The following is an 18,043-nucleotide window of genomic DNA, read 5'->3' as shown; positions in this document are numbered from 1 at the left end:
GGTTATGTCTTTGTCTCCCTGATAAATTAATGTGTCACTATGCAGTGTTTATCTGGGATTGTGCATTTCCCTTAATGGCCCTATCCTCCTTGTTTTCTTTACTCATCAGTAGAATGTCTTACTGTTTCTTTTCATATCTTTTGATCATTGTGTAGTTTCTTTTTGCCTTCCTAGCTGACTATCATTTTTTGTTCTATGTACTTATGTACATTTTATTATTTATCCCTGGTGTCATTATTGCTGAGTTTTGATTTTTAGTCAGAATGTTACAGCATTTTGTTTTTCAGTAATTTTCCAATTTACTTTCCCTAAATTCCATTATCAAGTTTTTTGAAAAAAATTACTTTTGATTTTTTTATGTGGGTCCTTCTCAATCTCTTAAAACTTGTGACCACTACTGCAGAGAAATATCATAAAATTGCAAATAAAATTCAAGCATCATTCACAAATTGAGATACAAATGAGCTGACATCAGAATTTATTTCCTTTTGTAACAGAGCTTTGGGGTATAAAAGAGAAACAATGAATCATGTGCAAAGTAGAACCAAAAACAAGGCTAATTTAGGTGTCTTTAGGTTGTGTCCCAGTACTTGCAATTAATCACGGTACACAAAGGCATATGTGGTCTTAAAACACAATTTACTGCTATGATTGAGGAAATCAGAGTCAAGCACAAACATGTTTTTATATAATAACTAACCTACATTCTAAAGCACTTTACAAATAAGCTCTAGAAATTAACACCATTTATTAAACAATTTGCTGAAAAATTTTTGCATACAAAAATCATTTTTCATAATGACATCTTATACAGGTCAATGTTCAGTTTGGCAATTACAGGTACAAGGTTCATACTTTTGCAATTCAAGCAAAAAGTAGTTCCGCAATCACGGTCAAAAAGTTCCCAGTGTATATTAACCGATCAAATATACAGTGACTAATGCAAACAAAAATCTCAGTATTGGAAAGGAGGACACGCTTTTTAAATGCACAATTTACAGATCTGATATTTGATCCGATTTAAGTGAGGTACCAATGGTAATTTTAACAGTATGGATTACTTGGGCAGGTCAATGCCTGTAGATACCAGATGTTCTCAACCTCCGAGGATGGTTTCATAGCTCTTCCGAGTTGGATTGTTAAATGAGGCACCTTGATGACCAGGACCTGCAACTTAAAGCTCTGTGTGGGGTGGGGGGAGGAGAGCAAAGCAGCAAGACTGTCTTTCCTGCTCAACAGCTCACTCATGATATCAAATGAGACTGCTTCGAAGTGGTGGCTGTCCTACTGCTCCATTAGATAAAGGAGGCTGAAAAGGCTGGTGGGGATCAGGGATTTAAAATGCTCCCATTAGCTGACCAATGCAGCTAAGAATGAAATTATTCCAAAATATTTCAACATTTTTCAACTGTTACAAAAACAAGTAATCCAAATCACAGTTCATCATGGCGTGTGCGGGCAACAATTAGAAGCTTGGACAGCTCTGATCTGAATGATCCATCCTTGTGGGTCACTGTAAGAAGAAAAGATGTTTAAGCACAAACCAATGGCTCATAGCCCTAGAATTTAGACTGCATTATTATTATAAAGTTGATAACTCTCCTACAAATGCAATACCTCAATTCAAGGAGAGACAGAAAGCAGAAAATGATAGATTTTAGATTAACTGGCCTGTCATTGGGAAAATGCTAGAATCCATTATTATTGTAGTAATGAGGACATTTAGAAAATCAAAATACAATCAAGCAGAGTTAACATAAGGCAGGATTTCCAACCTATTTTACCACAGCGGACAGGGCTCCACCATTGGCTGGTTGCCAATGGAACTTCCCATTCTATGCACTCCTCCCAACTCCTGGGAAACCCACAACTGGGAATCACTCAACAAGACCACAAGATTCCACCAGCGAGCAAACCCAGAAGATTTCAAGCACAGTTTTATGAAAGACAATTGTGTTTTGATAAATTTATTGGAGCTCTTTGAAGATTAACAAGCAAGGTGGATAAAGGGGAATCAGTAGATGTACTTTTAGATTCCCAAAAGGTATTCAATAAGGTTTCACATAAAACTTTACCACACAAGGTAGGAGTTCATGATGTTGGGGGTAATATGTTAGCCTGGACAGAGGATTGATGAACAGGAAAGAGTCTGGACAATTGGACCATTTTCAGGTTGGTAAACTAACTAGTAGAGTGTCATGGAGATAACTGCTGGAGTCTTACCTGTTTACAATATATACTAATGACTTGGATGAAGGGACCAAGTGCATTGTACCCAAATTTGCTGATGATGCAAAGAAAGAAAACAAATTGTGAGGAGGACAAAGAATTGTATAAGAATATGTATAGGTTAAGTGAGTGGGCAAAAATTTGACAGTAAATGTGGAAACTGTGACGTTGTCCACTTTGGTGGCAAGAATATATTTAAATGCAGGTGACACTGCACAATGCTGCGGTCCAGAGATTTGGGTGTCATCATACATGAATAACAATCACAAAGTCAGCATGCCGGTACAGAAAATAAAGGCAAATTGAATGTTAGCCTGTCATTGCAAGGGCGGTGGAGTATAAAAGTAGCTATGACTGAAGGGTGTTAATGAGACTACATCTAGAGTACTGTGTGCAGTCTTGGTTTCCTTATTTTAGGAGGGTATTACTTGCATTGGAAGCAGCCAAGAGAAAGTTCACTAGGTTTATTCCTGGGATGATAGAGGTCTCTTATGAGGAAATGTTGAGGAGGTTGGGCCTATAATGATTGGAGTTTAGAAAAATAAGTGGCGATCTTATTCAAATAGAAGATATTATGTGCACTTGACAAAAAAAATCCCAATAAAATGTTTCCCCTCATGGGTGAGTCTGGAACTAAGCAAAACAACACAAGCAATAGAAGGAGTAAGCCACTGGGCCCTTCAAGCCTGCCCCACCATTCAATACTATCATGGCTGACCCACGCCAACCTCAAACCCTTTTGTGTGCCATTTCCGCACAGTCCTCTATTCCTCGAAGTACCACAATTTATCTACCTGTACTTTAAATACTCCAGCTCCATCACCCATTAAGGCAGGGAATTCCAGAGATTCACCACTCAAGAAATTTCCTCAAATCAGTTTTAAATGACTGGCCCTTTATCTTGTACTTAAGTCCCTTTGTTCGAGACTCTCCCACTAATGGAAACATCTCATCAGCTACCTCGTCAAGCCCCCTCAGGGTATTACGTATCACCCCTCATTTTTCTAAACTCCAAGGAATACAGACCCAGACTCTTTAGTCTCTCTTGATAGGATAATTCCTCTCATCCCAGGAATTAGCCTGCTCAGTCTCCTTTGGATTGCCTCCAATGTTACTATATTCTTTTTTAGGCACCGTGTCCAAAACTTACAGTATTCCAGTTGAGAACTTACCAACACACTGTACAGTTGCAATAAAATCTCCCTATTTTAAACTCCAACACCTCTGCAATAAAGGCCATAATGCCTTTTGCCGCCTTTACTTGTTGGACCTGCCTGCTAGTTTTTGGTGATTCATGCACTAGAACCTGCTCTCTCTCTCTCTCCATTTAGATAATAATTTGCCTTTTGACTCTTCTTACTTCCCCACATTAAACAGTTTAAAATTAAGGAGTCTCCCATTTAAGATGGCAACGAGGAGAAATTTCTTCTCCTGGACTTGTTCTCCTTTGAAATTTTCTACATCAGACAGCAGTTAACGTTGGTCATCAAATCCATTGAACACTAAGTTACAGATTTTTATTTACGAGGGAGTCGAAGTGGGAAATTGGAGTTGAGGGCACAATCAGATCATTCGTGATTTCATTGAATGGCAGAGGCCTCCTTCTATGTTTTATGCTCTCATGGTATGAGTTAAGCTTCATCAAGCATTGCTAAACATTAAGGACTGAAAGAATTTATGCAGAGGACATACTCAAATCAGTAAACCAAACAGTAAGCTGATCATGGAAATTCTGCAACTTCATAGCCCCAGTTTTCTAGTATGAAGTCTAAACTGTTCTCGTTATCAATGTCAGATAAATCAATGCAACACAGTCGGTTGGGAAAAGCCCAGTGGTCAAAAACTAAAGCTTTATGCATCACATTATGCATATTGCTCTGGACTGTGAACTCCACACAATAATAGAACAAGTCCTGCTGCATCTGGAGATTGAGATATTATGAATCCATTTATTTCTGAAACAGCAAATTGATTTTGAATTGGACAGAATATCTAACTAGTGATAGGCAGATATTAGTCTGGAGCATTATATTGGAAGAACTGCTGGAATCAAAATTTATCACTTAAAATTGTAACTGACCAAATACAAGACAAAAATGCTGGAATTTTTGTTGAATTACCTTCAGAACTTTAGTCTCCTCTCCCTCCAATTTCACATTATTATTTGCATTCCTCAAATTAAATCAAAATTAAGAGGATGGAGGCAGGGCAAAGTGTTCATAGTCCAGTAGAATGGTTCACCTTGTTCAATATTTTGATCTTACCAGTATTCTCTTTAATTATATATTCATCTTCTTTCAGGGGAACGTCACCACGGCCATCTACTGCTGCTTGAGACTAGAAAGGAGAATATGAAAAGTGGAACATTAGCAAGTCAAATTATTTGTGCCACTTAAGTGAATAATAACTGGAAACCAAAAGTAATTCATTCTATTAATCATCAAATGCATGGTTACAATCTTCATAGAAAAATCCCCTACAATTAACTTTAATTTGGGGGGTTTGACAAATAGTATAAACAGCAGGAATATGACATCAATAATCCTTGTTTAAAAATAGTTCTAACTTGACAAGTTTGTTGAAAGTGTGTCTGGAAAGAGCAAGAACCGGACACCACTGTCACATTGCCACAGGATGCTGCAATTTGAGATATACGTACATTTTAGGGCTAACATATTTCCCCAAACTAGCCTTTCAACACTTTCTCTCTTTAAAAGGAGTCAGAGAGAAATCTACTGCCAAGCACCAATTTCATCGTCCAGAATTAGCTACTTATCAATGCCATTTTAAAGAGGCAGAAAAGAATCCAGAATTAAGGAAGGTAAAAAGGTTTTCAGTTCAGAGGTGATCGCCTTGCAGCATCTGGAATAAAATAATGCTCACTTTGAAACATCTATTTAGCTACTCCGCGGAACCAGCAGTTCCAATCTCCTTCCTAGCCAATCTGGTGCTGTCAGTTGCAAAGCAGGTCTGCCTAAACCTGCCATCAATGCTCTGGATGGAGACTGGTCAGGCAGCAAAATATGTGTTATTTTAACACAGGCATTTACTGAGTATTGGCATTACTTCCAAGATAGGGATAAAACAGTACACCCCTTCTGCAGATCCTTCTCTGCCTCTAAACCCAGCAAAATATCAGGGAGCTGCAGCTTTCACAACCAGGAAATTTTGATATGAATAATTCAACATCACTCTGTAACTTGTATTCTTACTACATTAATATAACTTTGTTTAAATTGTAGTTTAAAATCACCAATACTTTCACACGATTATCCATCTGTATTTTTCTATGAAATAAAAGGTTTGAAAATATTTCTGTGGAGTACTTTACAAGCGCTGTTATGAAAATAATCCTGAAATAACTTGCACAAATTAACTTTACAAGTAGATCATTTATCATTTCCCATAATCTGTTCGGTAATTTACACAAATGCAACTTCTTCACCAAGAACCAAAAAAATACACATAGGAGAACCAAGCTTTATTAGCATGGAATCCGGAAACAGCACTTTACAATACACTACGGATCAAAATTAGCTATGATGGGCCACTTTGTTAAATATTTGTGCAAGATCAGTTGTGGCACTGGATGCTCATGCATGCAATGAGATCTCATTGAGATGTACAAGATGATGAATGGGATGGATAGGATAGAGGTGGACAGGCTCTTCCCGCTCAGAAAGGACAGTAGGACGAGAGGGCACAGCCTCAAGATTGGGGGGGGGGGGGGGGGGGGCAGTTTAGAACACAGAGTTGAGGAGGAACTTCTTCACTCAAAGGGTGGTGAATCTCTGGAATTCTCTGCCCGTTGAAGTGGTGGAGGCTGCCTCGCTAAATATATTTAAGACGCGGGTAGATAGGCAAGGGGATTAAGGGTTATGGGGAGAAGGCGGGGAAGTGGAACTGAGCCACTTCAGATCAGCCATGATCTTGTTCAATGGCAGGGCAGGCTCGAAGGGCTAGATGGCCTATTCCTGCTCCTATTTCATATGTTCTTATGCAAATAATCAATGCATTTTCACATCAGGAAAAAAAGAACATCAACACAGAATTAGGAAGTTAAACAACTTAGTGCCATTACACATTGTTTTAACAGTACTTTAAAGGGTAAAATGTGATGGTGGGCAACAAAACAAAGTTGGGACAAATGGGTTCTTTTCAGGTTCAGTAGTGGGATGCCACAGGATTCAGTCCTTAGACTCCAACTATTTACAATCTATATTAATGACTTGGATGCAGGTATAGTCAAACTTGCAGATGATACAAAAGTAGGGAGAGTAGTAAGTTACAATGGACAAGTTAATTGAATGGTGCAAAATTTGGCGGATGGAGTTTAACGAGGATGATGTATACGTTATCCATTTTGGTAGGAAAAATACAAAGACAAATTATTTAAATAGAGAGAAACTTTGAAGTGCTTGAATCGCAGAAAACTAGTGTGCAGATACAGCAAGTAATAAGGAAGCCAAATGGGATCTTGGCATCTATTGTTAAAGGAATTGAATATAAAAGCTGTGAAGTATTGCTACTACTGTACCAAGCATTACTGAGACTATACTTAGAAGTGTGTACGGTTTTGGTCCCTTTAGAATGTATTGTATTGGAGACAGTTCAGAGGATATTCACCAGATTGATTCCAGAGATGAAGAGTTTGTCTTACGAGAGATTGAACAATTTAGGTCTATACTCCCTGGAGTTTAGAAAAATGAGAGGAAATCGAATTGAATGTGCAAGATGATAAGGGGGACTGAAAGTAGACATGGAGTGGATGTTTCGTCTTGTAGGGCAATCTAGAACAAGAGGTCATAGCTTTAGGATAAGGGGTGGCAGATTTAAAACAGATGAAAAATTAACCCTCAAAGGATCATGAGTCTGTGGAATTCACTATCACAGTATGGTGGAAGCAGAGACATTTGAGTAAATTTAAGGAAAAGGAACAGACTTTTAAGGGCTATGGTGAACAAGAGTGTGGGGATAAATCACTGTTCCTAGTTCTTATGATTTTGCTTAAACCATAAAACATAGTCCCACTGAGAGTCACTTTGAGATGTAGAACATTAGGCAATTACTGCTCTACAACTGATCAAAAGGACAGTTTGAGGTGATGAAAGAGAGTATGGGACACAGTGTGATTTTTCACCCCATCAAGTTTATTAGACCTAATACATTAGGCAAGTTCAGTGACAGCCACATCAGATTTACATTTATCAACCTTTACTGGATTTAGTGCAATTAGCTTGGACCTGTTCCAGGAGCAACTTGAGATAATTTTATTATTCTGCAATTAGAAATATTACTGAAATGAGATTTCAACAATCTGCTTAAAGATTTAATGGCCTGCTCGCCATAGAAGTTCTCAATCCATTCTTTCTAAATCAGTAAGGGGAATTAAACCTCATTGGAATATTGAATTTCTGGAACAGATTCCCATGTTACATATCACACATATGTAGGTTGTTGTAGCCTCAGTTTCCATAACACCCTTGCCCATCCCCTGCATTCAAGTTATTCTGGCAGTGTTTCTCCTACCAAATACCCCAGTGTCTATCAAAAACAATATGATACTGACTTACCTTCCAATCTGAACTCAGTCTACAAACCTCTCTGAATGGAGATATCCCTCAAGACCTTCAAAAGCATCTTGGAAACCTACTTCTTTGGCTCTCGTGTCAATTATTTTCAACAATTGCTCTCCTCTATCTGCTGTTCTGTAGCTCAGTTGGCCACACTCAACTGAGTGCATTTGAGTCAGAAGGTTCTGGGCATCGACACAGATACCATCATCTCACGCAAGAACACTATCCACCAAGTACACAGTACATACTCCTGCAAATCGGCCAATGTTGTCTACCTGATACACTGCAGGAAAGGATGTCCCAATGCATGGTATATTGGGGAGACCATGCAGACACTACGACAATGGATAAATGAACATCGCTCGACAATCACCAGACAGGAATGTTCTCTTCCTGTCGAGGAGCACTTCATAAGTCACAGCATTCAGCCTCTGATCTTCGGGTAAGCGTTCTTCAAGGCGGCCTTCACAACACACGAGAATGCAGAATTGCTGAGCAGAAACTGATAGCCAAGTTCCGCACACATGAGGACAGCCTCAACCAAGACCCTGGGTTCATGTCACACTATCTGTAACCCCCATGACTTGCCTGGGCTTGTAAAATCTTTAACTGTGCTGGCTGGAGACAATACACACCTCTTTAGCCTGTGCTTAACCCTCTCCCCACTCACATTGTCTGTACCTTTAAGACTTCATTACCTATAAAGACACGCATTCCAACCATTACCTTGTAAATTGAATTTGTGTCTATATACGACTTGTTTGTGAACACAACTCCTCACTCACCTGAAGGAGGAGCGAGATTCCGAAAGCTTGTGCTATCAGATAAACCTGTTGGACTTTAACCTGGTGTTGAGACACTTCTTACTGTCCCAACTCCCCCTCCAGGACTGGTGCAAAAAAAAAATCAAAATTGACACTCCAGTGCAGTTCTTAGGGTGTGCTGCAATGTCTGAGACATCAATTAAATTCAACATTAAACCAAGGCCTAATTTGCCTGCTCCATTAGATATAAAAAAATCCCATACTTCGATTTCAAAGAAGTGCATGGCAGTTAAGCCCGGTATCCTGGCCCATATTTATCTCATAATAAACACCACAAAAAATATCATTTGGTCACATTTCTGTTTGTGGGAGCTTGCTGTGCACAAAACCGGCTGCAGCATTTCCTACATTGTAGCAGTGACTACACTTCAAAAGAACTTACTGGCTGTAAGGTTTCAAAAGCACTATAAAAATGCAAGTATTTATTGTTGCTTCCTGTTTAGGAGATTTCCTAGGAACAGGAGTGGAGCCTCTCGAGCCTGTTTCACTAATTAATGAGATCATGCGAGATAATTCAATGTCCCCTAATATTTTTGATTTAAAAAATTGATCTCAGATTTAAAATTGGTTTTGAGCAAACAAACTTCTAATTTACTATCACACAAAGGGCGTCCTAATTTCACTCCTGAAGATCTGGCTTTTCTTCAAGACTAAACCCCTAGTCCTAAACTCACTTAAGTACCAGAAATAGTTCTTGTATCTACCCTATTTATTCCCTTTACATCTTGAAAGCTTCAAACAAATCATCCCTGTACTACCTTAGTTTCAGGGAATACAATCCAATGTGTACACTCCCTGAACCTTGGAGTCCAGATATCATACAGGTAGATCTATGTTGCGCTACTTCCAAGACCAATTTATGCTTCCAAAGGTGTGGTGTGCAAAAATGTCACAGTGCTCCATTTTTGGTCCAGAGTAAACCCTGAACAGTAACATGGATATTTTTGCTGTATTGAAGGCACTTTTGAAATTTAGCAGCTGTGTACATACACAATTTCAAAACATTAATCACTCAGCTCAATCATTCTCAGTATATATATATTGCAAATTGAATTGGAAAGTTGTATTTTGGGTGATAATTATAAGTGCTAAATCCCAATTTTCAGCACACATACTTATGATGGCTCTCCATCCATCAACATAGTTTTCGATTAGATGACAAACTGTCCTTCGTTACACCTTTCACATGGCAAATATATGTATTACAGTAAAAAACATTCTCTAACATCACAAACAGTGTTAGAGTAAAATAGGCAGAAAAGTCTTCTCAATGTTATGAACATCTCATTTAACAAGAATCACATCTGCATTGCTCAAAGCAACCAGCCTCTGTTTCTGGTTAAATTCCACCCATTATAATTGAAAATGCAACAATGATGCCATTCTTCATATTCTGGTCCTTAGTTAACAATAGCAAACTACAATGAATGCAATAGCAACCCTTTAGTTAAAACTTTTATTCAACCCTGCAGGCTAAAGAAATTGATGTTAACATTTACACTCAGCACATTTGAGGAATGCATTTAAAAAACAACATATGTTGCAACAATGTTTATTTAGCAAGGTAATAGCAATAATGGATTGTTTAATTTTGTTTCAATGTTACAAGCTGTTAATAGACCACCCAACAGGTGTTACCACCAGTTACACTCTGGTATTTTACAGCTCAAAATTCTCTCCCCTACCATAACCAATATTTTAAAAAGTGAAGCAGCCACAGTAGTCATTAAGAGTCCTGTGGAGTATATGAGTGTGGGACTCTGATGTGTTGATCTGAGTGTTGGAAGAACATTTATCTGTATACCTTTGTTCTTCCAAGACAGGATTGTGTCTGAAGACATCAGCTTTTTAAACTCTGCTGACAAGTGCTTGCAGTGCAATCAACTCGAGGTCATGAATTAAGATATTTCAAAAACTGAATTAACAGAACATTATGGCATATTAGTTTATTGGATCCTTCTCAATCCAGTCACAACCTGACTAAACAACATTTTGACTCATCATAATGACCCTGACAACCCTAAGACCTACCAGGGGATTCTACACCAACTGCAGTCAGGATTGCTTTTTCAAAAAATATTGCGTCACACTTTACCCTTTGTTTTTCAGTCAATTTTCAGAAGTGACTAAAAAATCAAGACTGTGTGTTGGCAGACATGATCGTGCTCCCAAGCCCCACAACTGGCATATGAAGTAATCTTCAGTTTTCCACAAAATTGCCAAATGGAAACCAAACTGAAAGGCACATGAAAAGTGAGCAAGGAAACAATCTGAAAATTAGAGTGAGATGGTTAGGAGTGAAATCAGGAAGCTATTTCTTCACTCACAATAATAGTAGAAATCTGGAACTTTTGCCCTGCACCCACCACCACCACCACCACTCCCCCCCCCCCCCCCCCCCCCCCAACTACCCAAAAAGGGCTACAGATAGTGCGCTGCTGAGTCATTTGAAATTCTCCAGATAGATTTGCATTGTAGTTGTTCAGTCCATTATTCGTCCGATTAGATTGCCCATCTTAATTTTACAGCATTTAATTGACCCATCTAAATAACATACCAGTAAAATATTTTCCAGATACTAACCTCTTCTACATATTGGTCTTGGTGTGCAGTGTAGATCCACTGGAAAATCACCAGGACTCAGGAGTTAAATTATGTGGTGAGATTATACGAAATAGGTTAGTATTCCCCACAATGTGGGCAGTGAAAGGAGTAATATAGTGGAGGCTTTAAGAGGAAATTGATATAAAGGGGATATAACCTTAAAAACCAAGCCAAGCCATGCAGGCAAGGAAACATTTCCACAAAGGCTGGAAATCTCTCCAACAAAAAGCAGATGATGTTAACTTAATTAATAATCTTAAATAGATAGGTTGATAAGGTACTATAATTAAGTGATCTGCAGTCAAGGGTGGTGGATTAGGATATAGATCAGCTATGATCCAACTGAAGGTTCAAACAAGAGCTGAAAGGCTTACTCCTGTTCCAACATTCCTATTGATATACTGACATCCTCACTTTCAACCACATTTTATTTTCATTGATTGCATTCTTCTACACCAGTACACCAGACAATATATTTCTCCCAAAACATAAAATTATAATTTTATTTAGCGATCAGTTATTCTAGCCATTTTACTCCAATGTCCAAGACATCCTGACAGTTTAGATATTCCTAGGTCCAGTGATATTTAGACAATCTTCTTGATGCATCTCCACCATTTGTCTAATATTGACTATCTCCATGTTTGCAGTTTGAATTCAGTTCACCAGTTTCATTAGACCCACCCTCCATCTTTTTTCTTAAGTCTGCTACGTTGCCTAAAGTTTCAAATATGCTTGCTATTTAATATCAGGATCTGGATGTCCTGCGTAACTACTCAATATCGTGCTTTCAGTTCCCTATGCAAGTTTGAACATTTGTTACATTATGATTCAACATTTCTTTACTCCCCAAATTTGTTTTCTTCGGAAAAAAAACCTGCATGAGACTTATTACAGTTTCCATAACTTGAACCTTAAAACTACTGCTTTTGCCCCAGTTGCCATTTGCAAGTATATGTGCTAAAATTAGACATTTTACTCCTGCGATCTAATTAATAGTCTATTTGTCCACATTATAGATGATGTGCCTAGCTATACATAAAATACAATTTGATTAGACAGTGAGTGCCTTATTGCATGTTACACAATTGCTGTTAAGAAGCCAAACCAGTGAAATATTACCTTCTGATTTGGGAAGCTTCACCTTGTGTTTTTATTGCAGTGCAAAGACAAAGCCACTCTACTTCTTGCTATCTAACAAATGAAATTCAGGGTGAAAAGGAAATAAGAACTGATATAATTCATTTAAAAGCTAACTTCAATTAAAAAAGACAACATTGACAAAAAGTTGTGTTTTTATGGGATCAGTATTTGTTTACCATCCCGACTGCCCTCAGGAAACTAATAGTGAGTTGCTTTCTTTAACTGCTGCAGTCCACCTGGTGTAGGTACACCCACAGTGCTGTACATAATTCAATCTGAAGTCTCACAACACCAGGTTAAAGTCCAACAGGTTTATTTGTAGCAAACACCACTAGCTTTTGCTATAAATAAACCTGTTGGACTTTAACCTGGTGTTGAGAGACGACTTACTGTATTTACCCCAGTCCAACACCAGCATCTCCACATCATAATTCAATCTGCCATTGAAGTATGCAATATACAAAAGAATAATTACTGAATTATTGATGAAGATGAAAAATTGCTTTGACATCCATGTTAGGTGCAATTACACTAAATCCTTTCAGGTTTATCAACTAAAACGATGCTTTAGGAAATGACAAGTTAATTACACAAGTAGATGGATCTTTCTTGCATTGCTCACACTGACATTATGCTTAATCAAGGTACGACAGTTCACAATCTTGCTGACGCATGAAGATCAAAACAGAAAGACCATTGAAGAGTAATTTTCAGAATGTAAACATGCTTGTCACACAGCAAAAGAACAGGATAGTAGACTTGGATCTTTAGAAGTACAAAAGACATACAAAACTTTACCAGCGTAAAATAAACTTCCACATTTTGGTTGGTTGGTTTGTTACCAGGTCATACTGATTTGAAAGCTTTTAAAATAACTGTAGAAATGGAAGACTTGAAGGGCTAAATGGCCTCCTTCTGGGGATAAGGAGCACATTAGCCGTTATCGAATGGCAGAGTGGACTTGATGGGTCGAATGGCCTAATTCTGCTCTTATATCTTATAAACTTACGAACTAAGGAAAAAGCTTTTTGAAAAAAAAAGCACTGAACACCAACAGCGTGCATCATTGGCTGCGGGAAAAAAAATCCAGACAGGAAGCAGCAGAGGTTCTAACAACAATTTTCATTCTTTCTTATATATGGCAAATTGCCATGAGACTACAGAGTAGTCCATACAATAGGGAAGATGAGCAAACTTAGACCAAGTCTTATGTATATATTTATTTGTCGATTTGGATAAAGTTTGTAAGCATTCATAAGTGTCTGAATGAATTAATGAAGGACAGTCAACATGGATTAAATTTAATGAGTTTTTTTTGTAGCAATTAAATGAATAAACAGTGTAATATATGCCACATATGTAAACTTTTAGAAGCCTACTGATAATGGCAGAGTGCTTAGCACTGCTTCCTCAGTGCCAGGGGCCTCCTGGGTTCAATTCCAGCCTTGGGTGACTTTGCACATTCTCCCCATGTATGGGGTTCCTCCAGGTGCTCTGGTTTCCTCCCACACTTCAAAGATGTATGCATTAGGTCGATGATGCTAAATGGCTCCTTAGTGTCAGGGGATTAGTAGGGTTAATATGTGGAATTATGGAGATAGGGGCTGGGTGGGATTGGTGTCAGTGCAGACTCAATGGGCTGAAAGGCCTCCTTCTGCACTGTAAGAATTCTGTTTCAGAGATCTGCTACAAAAATTCAGATGTGCATAAAAGAAGAATTGTGACAATACTGATAGAAGTGCAGCATCCCTGGAGTTGTGTCTGAGTTCACCTTTTATCTAAAGAAGATATGGGCTTTGATGTAGGAAGCAGTTGCTCAAAACTTAATGATACAAAAATAGGAAGCATGTCAAGTAGTGAGGAATGTTGGAAAAATCACTTCAAGACAACAGGTAGAAAAGCAGGCAGTCTTACAGATTTCAGATGCAGTTTGAGAAATGTAGGCAATGCATCCTGAGAAGGGAAAAAAAAAGTAATAGCAACAGACACTTGGTAGAAATACCAATGAGTGTAGATCAACCAAGTAATCTACGGATTGAATATGATCCTCAAATTTTCAGTGGAGGCAAATAAAATAAAAAAGGCTTACAGTAAAGTAATAATTTATTTGTGCCATCACTACAACTACCTATTTCCATTTCTGTAAAGTACCCTACACTGCCGTAGCTCATCTATTGCTGAAAGCATCATGCAGCTTTTATTACCTCTAAAATTGAATATTCCAATGCACTGTAGTTCATTCTATTCTCTGTAAATTTCAGTCAATCAAGACTTTGTTGTTCTTGTCCTTTCTTGTGCCAAATTCCATTCAAACATTAACTGTGCTCGCTGACCATTGAAACAGTGCTTCAATTTTACAATTCTCCCTCCATGGCTGCCTTCTCCCATCTCTAATTTCCTCCGGTTTCATAACCCTCCAACGTATCTGCTCATCGAATACTGGCCACTTCGGCACCCCTAATTTCAGCTGCTGTACCATTGATTGCCACACCATCAGCTTTCTCAGCCCTGAGTTTTAGAATTCCCACTGTAAATTCCTCTATGTCTTTTTCCCTTTTTAACATGCTCCTTAAAACTTATTTCTTTAACCGAACTTTTGGTCCTGATCTTATCTTATGAGACAGTTTTAAATTTTATTTAAAAATGCTGCTGTGAAGTGCTTTGGGACTTATTATTTAAAAAATAGAAGTTAGTGTGTTGTACAAAATATTGATTATACTAGAGAACGATGTAACAATTTACACTTTTGACACTCTCAATACAGAAAGACCATTAAAGTCATAAAGAGCACTCGTGGATTTACTAGGATGAAGACAGGAATGGGTAGCTATTATTGTAAGAAGAAACTTAATATATCAGCGTAATTCCATGAAGCGCAGAGAGCCAAGGAGCTTTAAGAGAGTGAACAAGGAAAGACAATTTCTGGTTCGGGTGTCAGCGATGATGGGTCATCTATTTATGATAGTGACTAAAAGGGCAAGAAAAAGGTTAGAAACAAGTTATTTAGATCAAAGATTTTATAAGTATAGAATACTTTTCTACATGGCTGAGGCAGAGACTAAATCAGCTTTCAAAGGGAAAACTGCATAAATATATGAAGAGAAAGATATAAAGCCACAGAAATAGAGCAGTTTGGGTTGTTTGAGCAAAGAACAGGCACAAACATAGTGAGACGACTGACCTCATCCAACGCTGTAAATGTATGAGATTTCATTATCCCAGTAAAATATACTGCAAATAATCACAGACTAAGCTCATGTATGACAACTAGCTTTGTGTTATGAAGCACTCATTTTCTAGGAAAAAATCAATTTAATCATATAGGATCTGGGTTTCACAAATAAATGGTTTATTTTAGTTTTCAAGATCTATTTACTAAGTTCCAAATATGCCCTCAACATTCTACCAGAACAAGGGTCACATTAGAAAAGTTTGGAAAACTTAACTCATTCGTGAGGGATGTACATTACCATACAGGCATGATTTCTAAAACTGATCAAAAAGTGCAGGTGTATGGATGCTGACAGAGGACAAGATCATGTTCAGCTGTAATGCTTTCCATGATCAAGCAGCCTGGTGACTGCGTGGATTCACGCAAGATCAGTCAAGAAATGTACCCCAGAAAGGAGTTGACATCCCCAAGAGGGATAAGCAGGTAAAGGTGAGCAAGAAAAAAGTTGAATTTTTTTTAAATACAGTGGCTTATGTTTCCATGGAGAATTAGCTATAATCTAGAGTAAACTACACAGAACCACAATAGCCCTCTGGTTAAGTTTCCTTATTAAGTTTGAACATAAATACAACAGTTTATTACGATCCACATTATGTTCTACATGTCACAAGAAAACTAATTATATATTCCCCTCGAGTGCAAATGAGGTCTGTTCAATTTAAAGGAAGTGTAATTCATGAAAACGCTGATAAGAATAATTCTTGAATTCAGCTACTCAATGGAGAAGTCAACTATATTCACAAAGATAAAGCTACAAATTAGATATTTTAAACTGGTTGCCTGGGCCTGTTGCTATTCTTTGAGTTGCATTATGGTACTCATACCTTATTTTTGAAACCTAAGCAGACTGAGACTGGCAAGAAAGAGAAGTTGAATCACCATAAAGTGTAAATCTATAACAGCAATAATTTATTTGCATATATTTAAGGCAGGTCATATCTAGACTTCTAGGAATCTGGTCCTAAATCAAAAATGGAATTAATTGTTTTTAAGGTACGCAAAATTACTGTAGCCTAAAACTTTTATTCATTAATAAATATTTTCAGGCACTATGCAAAAATAAAACACTTTTTGAGCTCACATCCCACAAATATTTTCTCAGACTTCAGCATATTGGGTAGCACGGTGCACAGTGGTTAGCACTGCTGCCTCACAGCACCAGGGACCCAGGTTCAATTCCCAGCTTGGATCACTATGCGGAGTCTGCACATTCTCCCCATGTTGGGTTTTTTCTGGTGCTTCAGTGCAGTTTTAACGCAAGTCTACTTGTGACATTAATAAATAAATAATTTTGTGCAATGTCTTCTGAATTTCATTCATTTTGGAATGATTTTTACTTCTGTTTAGTCAGCTCATTTCAAAACAAAAAGTAAATCTCTTTTTTATCTTTGTCAAGCCTAGTTTCCACCCTTTACCAAGATTTATCTCAATCTGTGCCACTAACTCTCCTACTTTTGCAACAGAAGTAGATTAAGGATCCTCTTTAATCGATATGTAGACCACTGTATCATCCACTTAGTTCTTGCAAGAGTTTTTTTTTTAAGTGCAGACATAGCCACAACTGTTACTCCAGGAGATTTCATTCTTACATTTTTCCTGCCAAACAAACTGGGTAGTTGACTACCAGCCTAGCCACGGCCATGATTCTATTCTAGTTTTTGGCTGCCTGTTTTAAAGAAAGATAAAGCTCCATGTTCAATCAGGTTAATGAGCAAGAAGACAAACTGAACCAGAAGCACAAATCCTGTTCTTTAGAGAGACACAATTAATTTGCCACCATTCCCTACATCCAAATGGAATGTCAAAAGACTACAATCAAAGACTTTTCTCTCAAAAAACTCCTTGTCAGATCTTTCAGGTATAATCTAAGTTAACATATAGACCGGAGAAGTTGGAATTGTTTCCCTTGGAGAAGAGAAGGTTGTGAGAGGAGATTTGATAGAGGTACTTAAAACCACGGGGAGTGGGAATAGGCTACACAGTTAAAAACCGCACATGGGGACAGGATCAAATGCCACTGCAATATTCAGCACAATTGGTTAGTTCATACACAGAACTACCGAGACTCACGTGAACACAAAAGCAAACTACTGTAGATGCTGGAAATCTGAAATAAAAGCATAAAATGCTAGGAATGCTTAACAGGTCAGGCATTTGTAGAAACAGTGTTAATGCTTCAACTCAAGATGATCTTTCATCACAATTACAGAAAATAGAAATGTTAGAGTTTGCACACTAGTGATGGGGAGAGGCCTGTTTTGATAGATTGCTCTCGTCTTGTTCTATCTTTGTCCCACGTTATGTTCAGATGATTATGCAGCCATTTATGCTTCATTTGGATACAACCTTGTTTTTTTTTAAGGTTATACTGATTACTGGTGACTAGTGGGGTGCCCCAGGGGTCGGTGCTGGGGCCTCAGCTATTTACCATTTAT

At 37.9% G+C, this 18,043-nt stretch overlaps 1 protein-coding gene across 2 annotated transcripts in view; it reads right to left on the bottom strand.

Moving 5' to 3' along the window:
- Positions 1–449: 449 nt before the first annotated feature.
- Positions 450–18,043, bottom strand: part of mydgf (myeloid-derived growth factor) — a 45,110-nt gene continuing 27,516 nt past the window's right edge. For both annotated transcript variants that reach the window (XM_080212936.1, XM_080212937.1), the window contains 2 exons: positions 4,494–4,566; positions 450–1,513 (listed from right to left, as the gene is read on the bottom strand). In XM_080212936.1, coding sequence (XP_080069062.1) covers positions 1,434–1,513; positions 4,494–4,566 — 153 coding nt within the window. In that variant the 3' untranslated portion in view covers positions 450–1,433. The remainder of the gene's footprint in view (positions 1,514–4,493; positions 4,567–18,043) is intronic.

This window comes from Carcharhinus amblyrhynchos, chromosome 26 (assembly GCF_965287045.1).
Source record: "Carcharhinus amblyrhynchos chromosome 26, sCarAmb.v2.hapA, whole genome shotgun sequence".
Classification (NCBI taxonomy): domain Eukaryota; kingdom Metazoa; phylum Chordata; class Chondrichthyes; order Carcharhiniformes; family Carcharhinidae; genus Carcharhinus; species Carcharhinus amblyrhynchos.
This window is presented reverse-complemented; position numbering and strand designations above follow the sequence as displayed.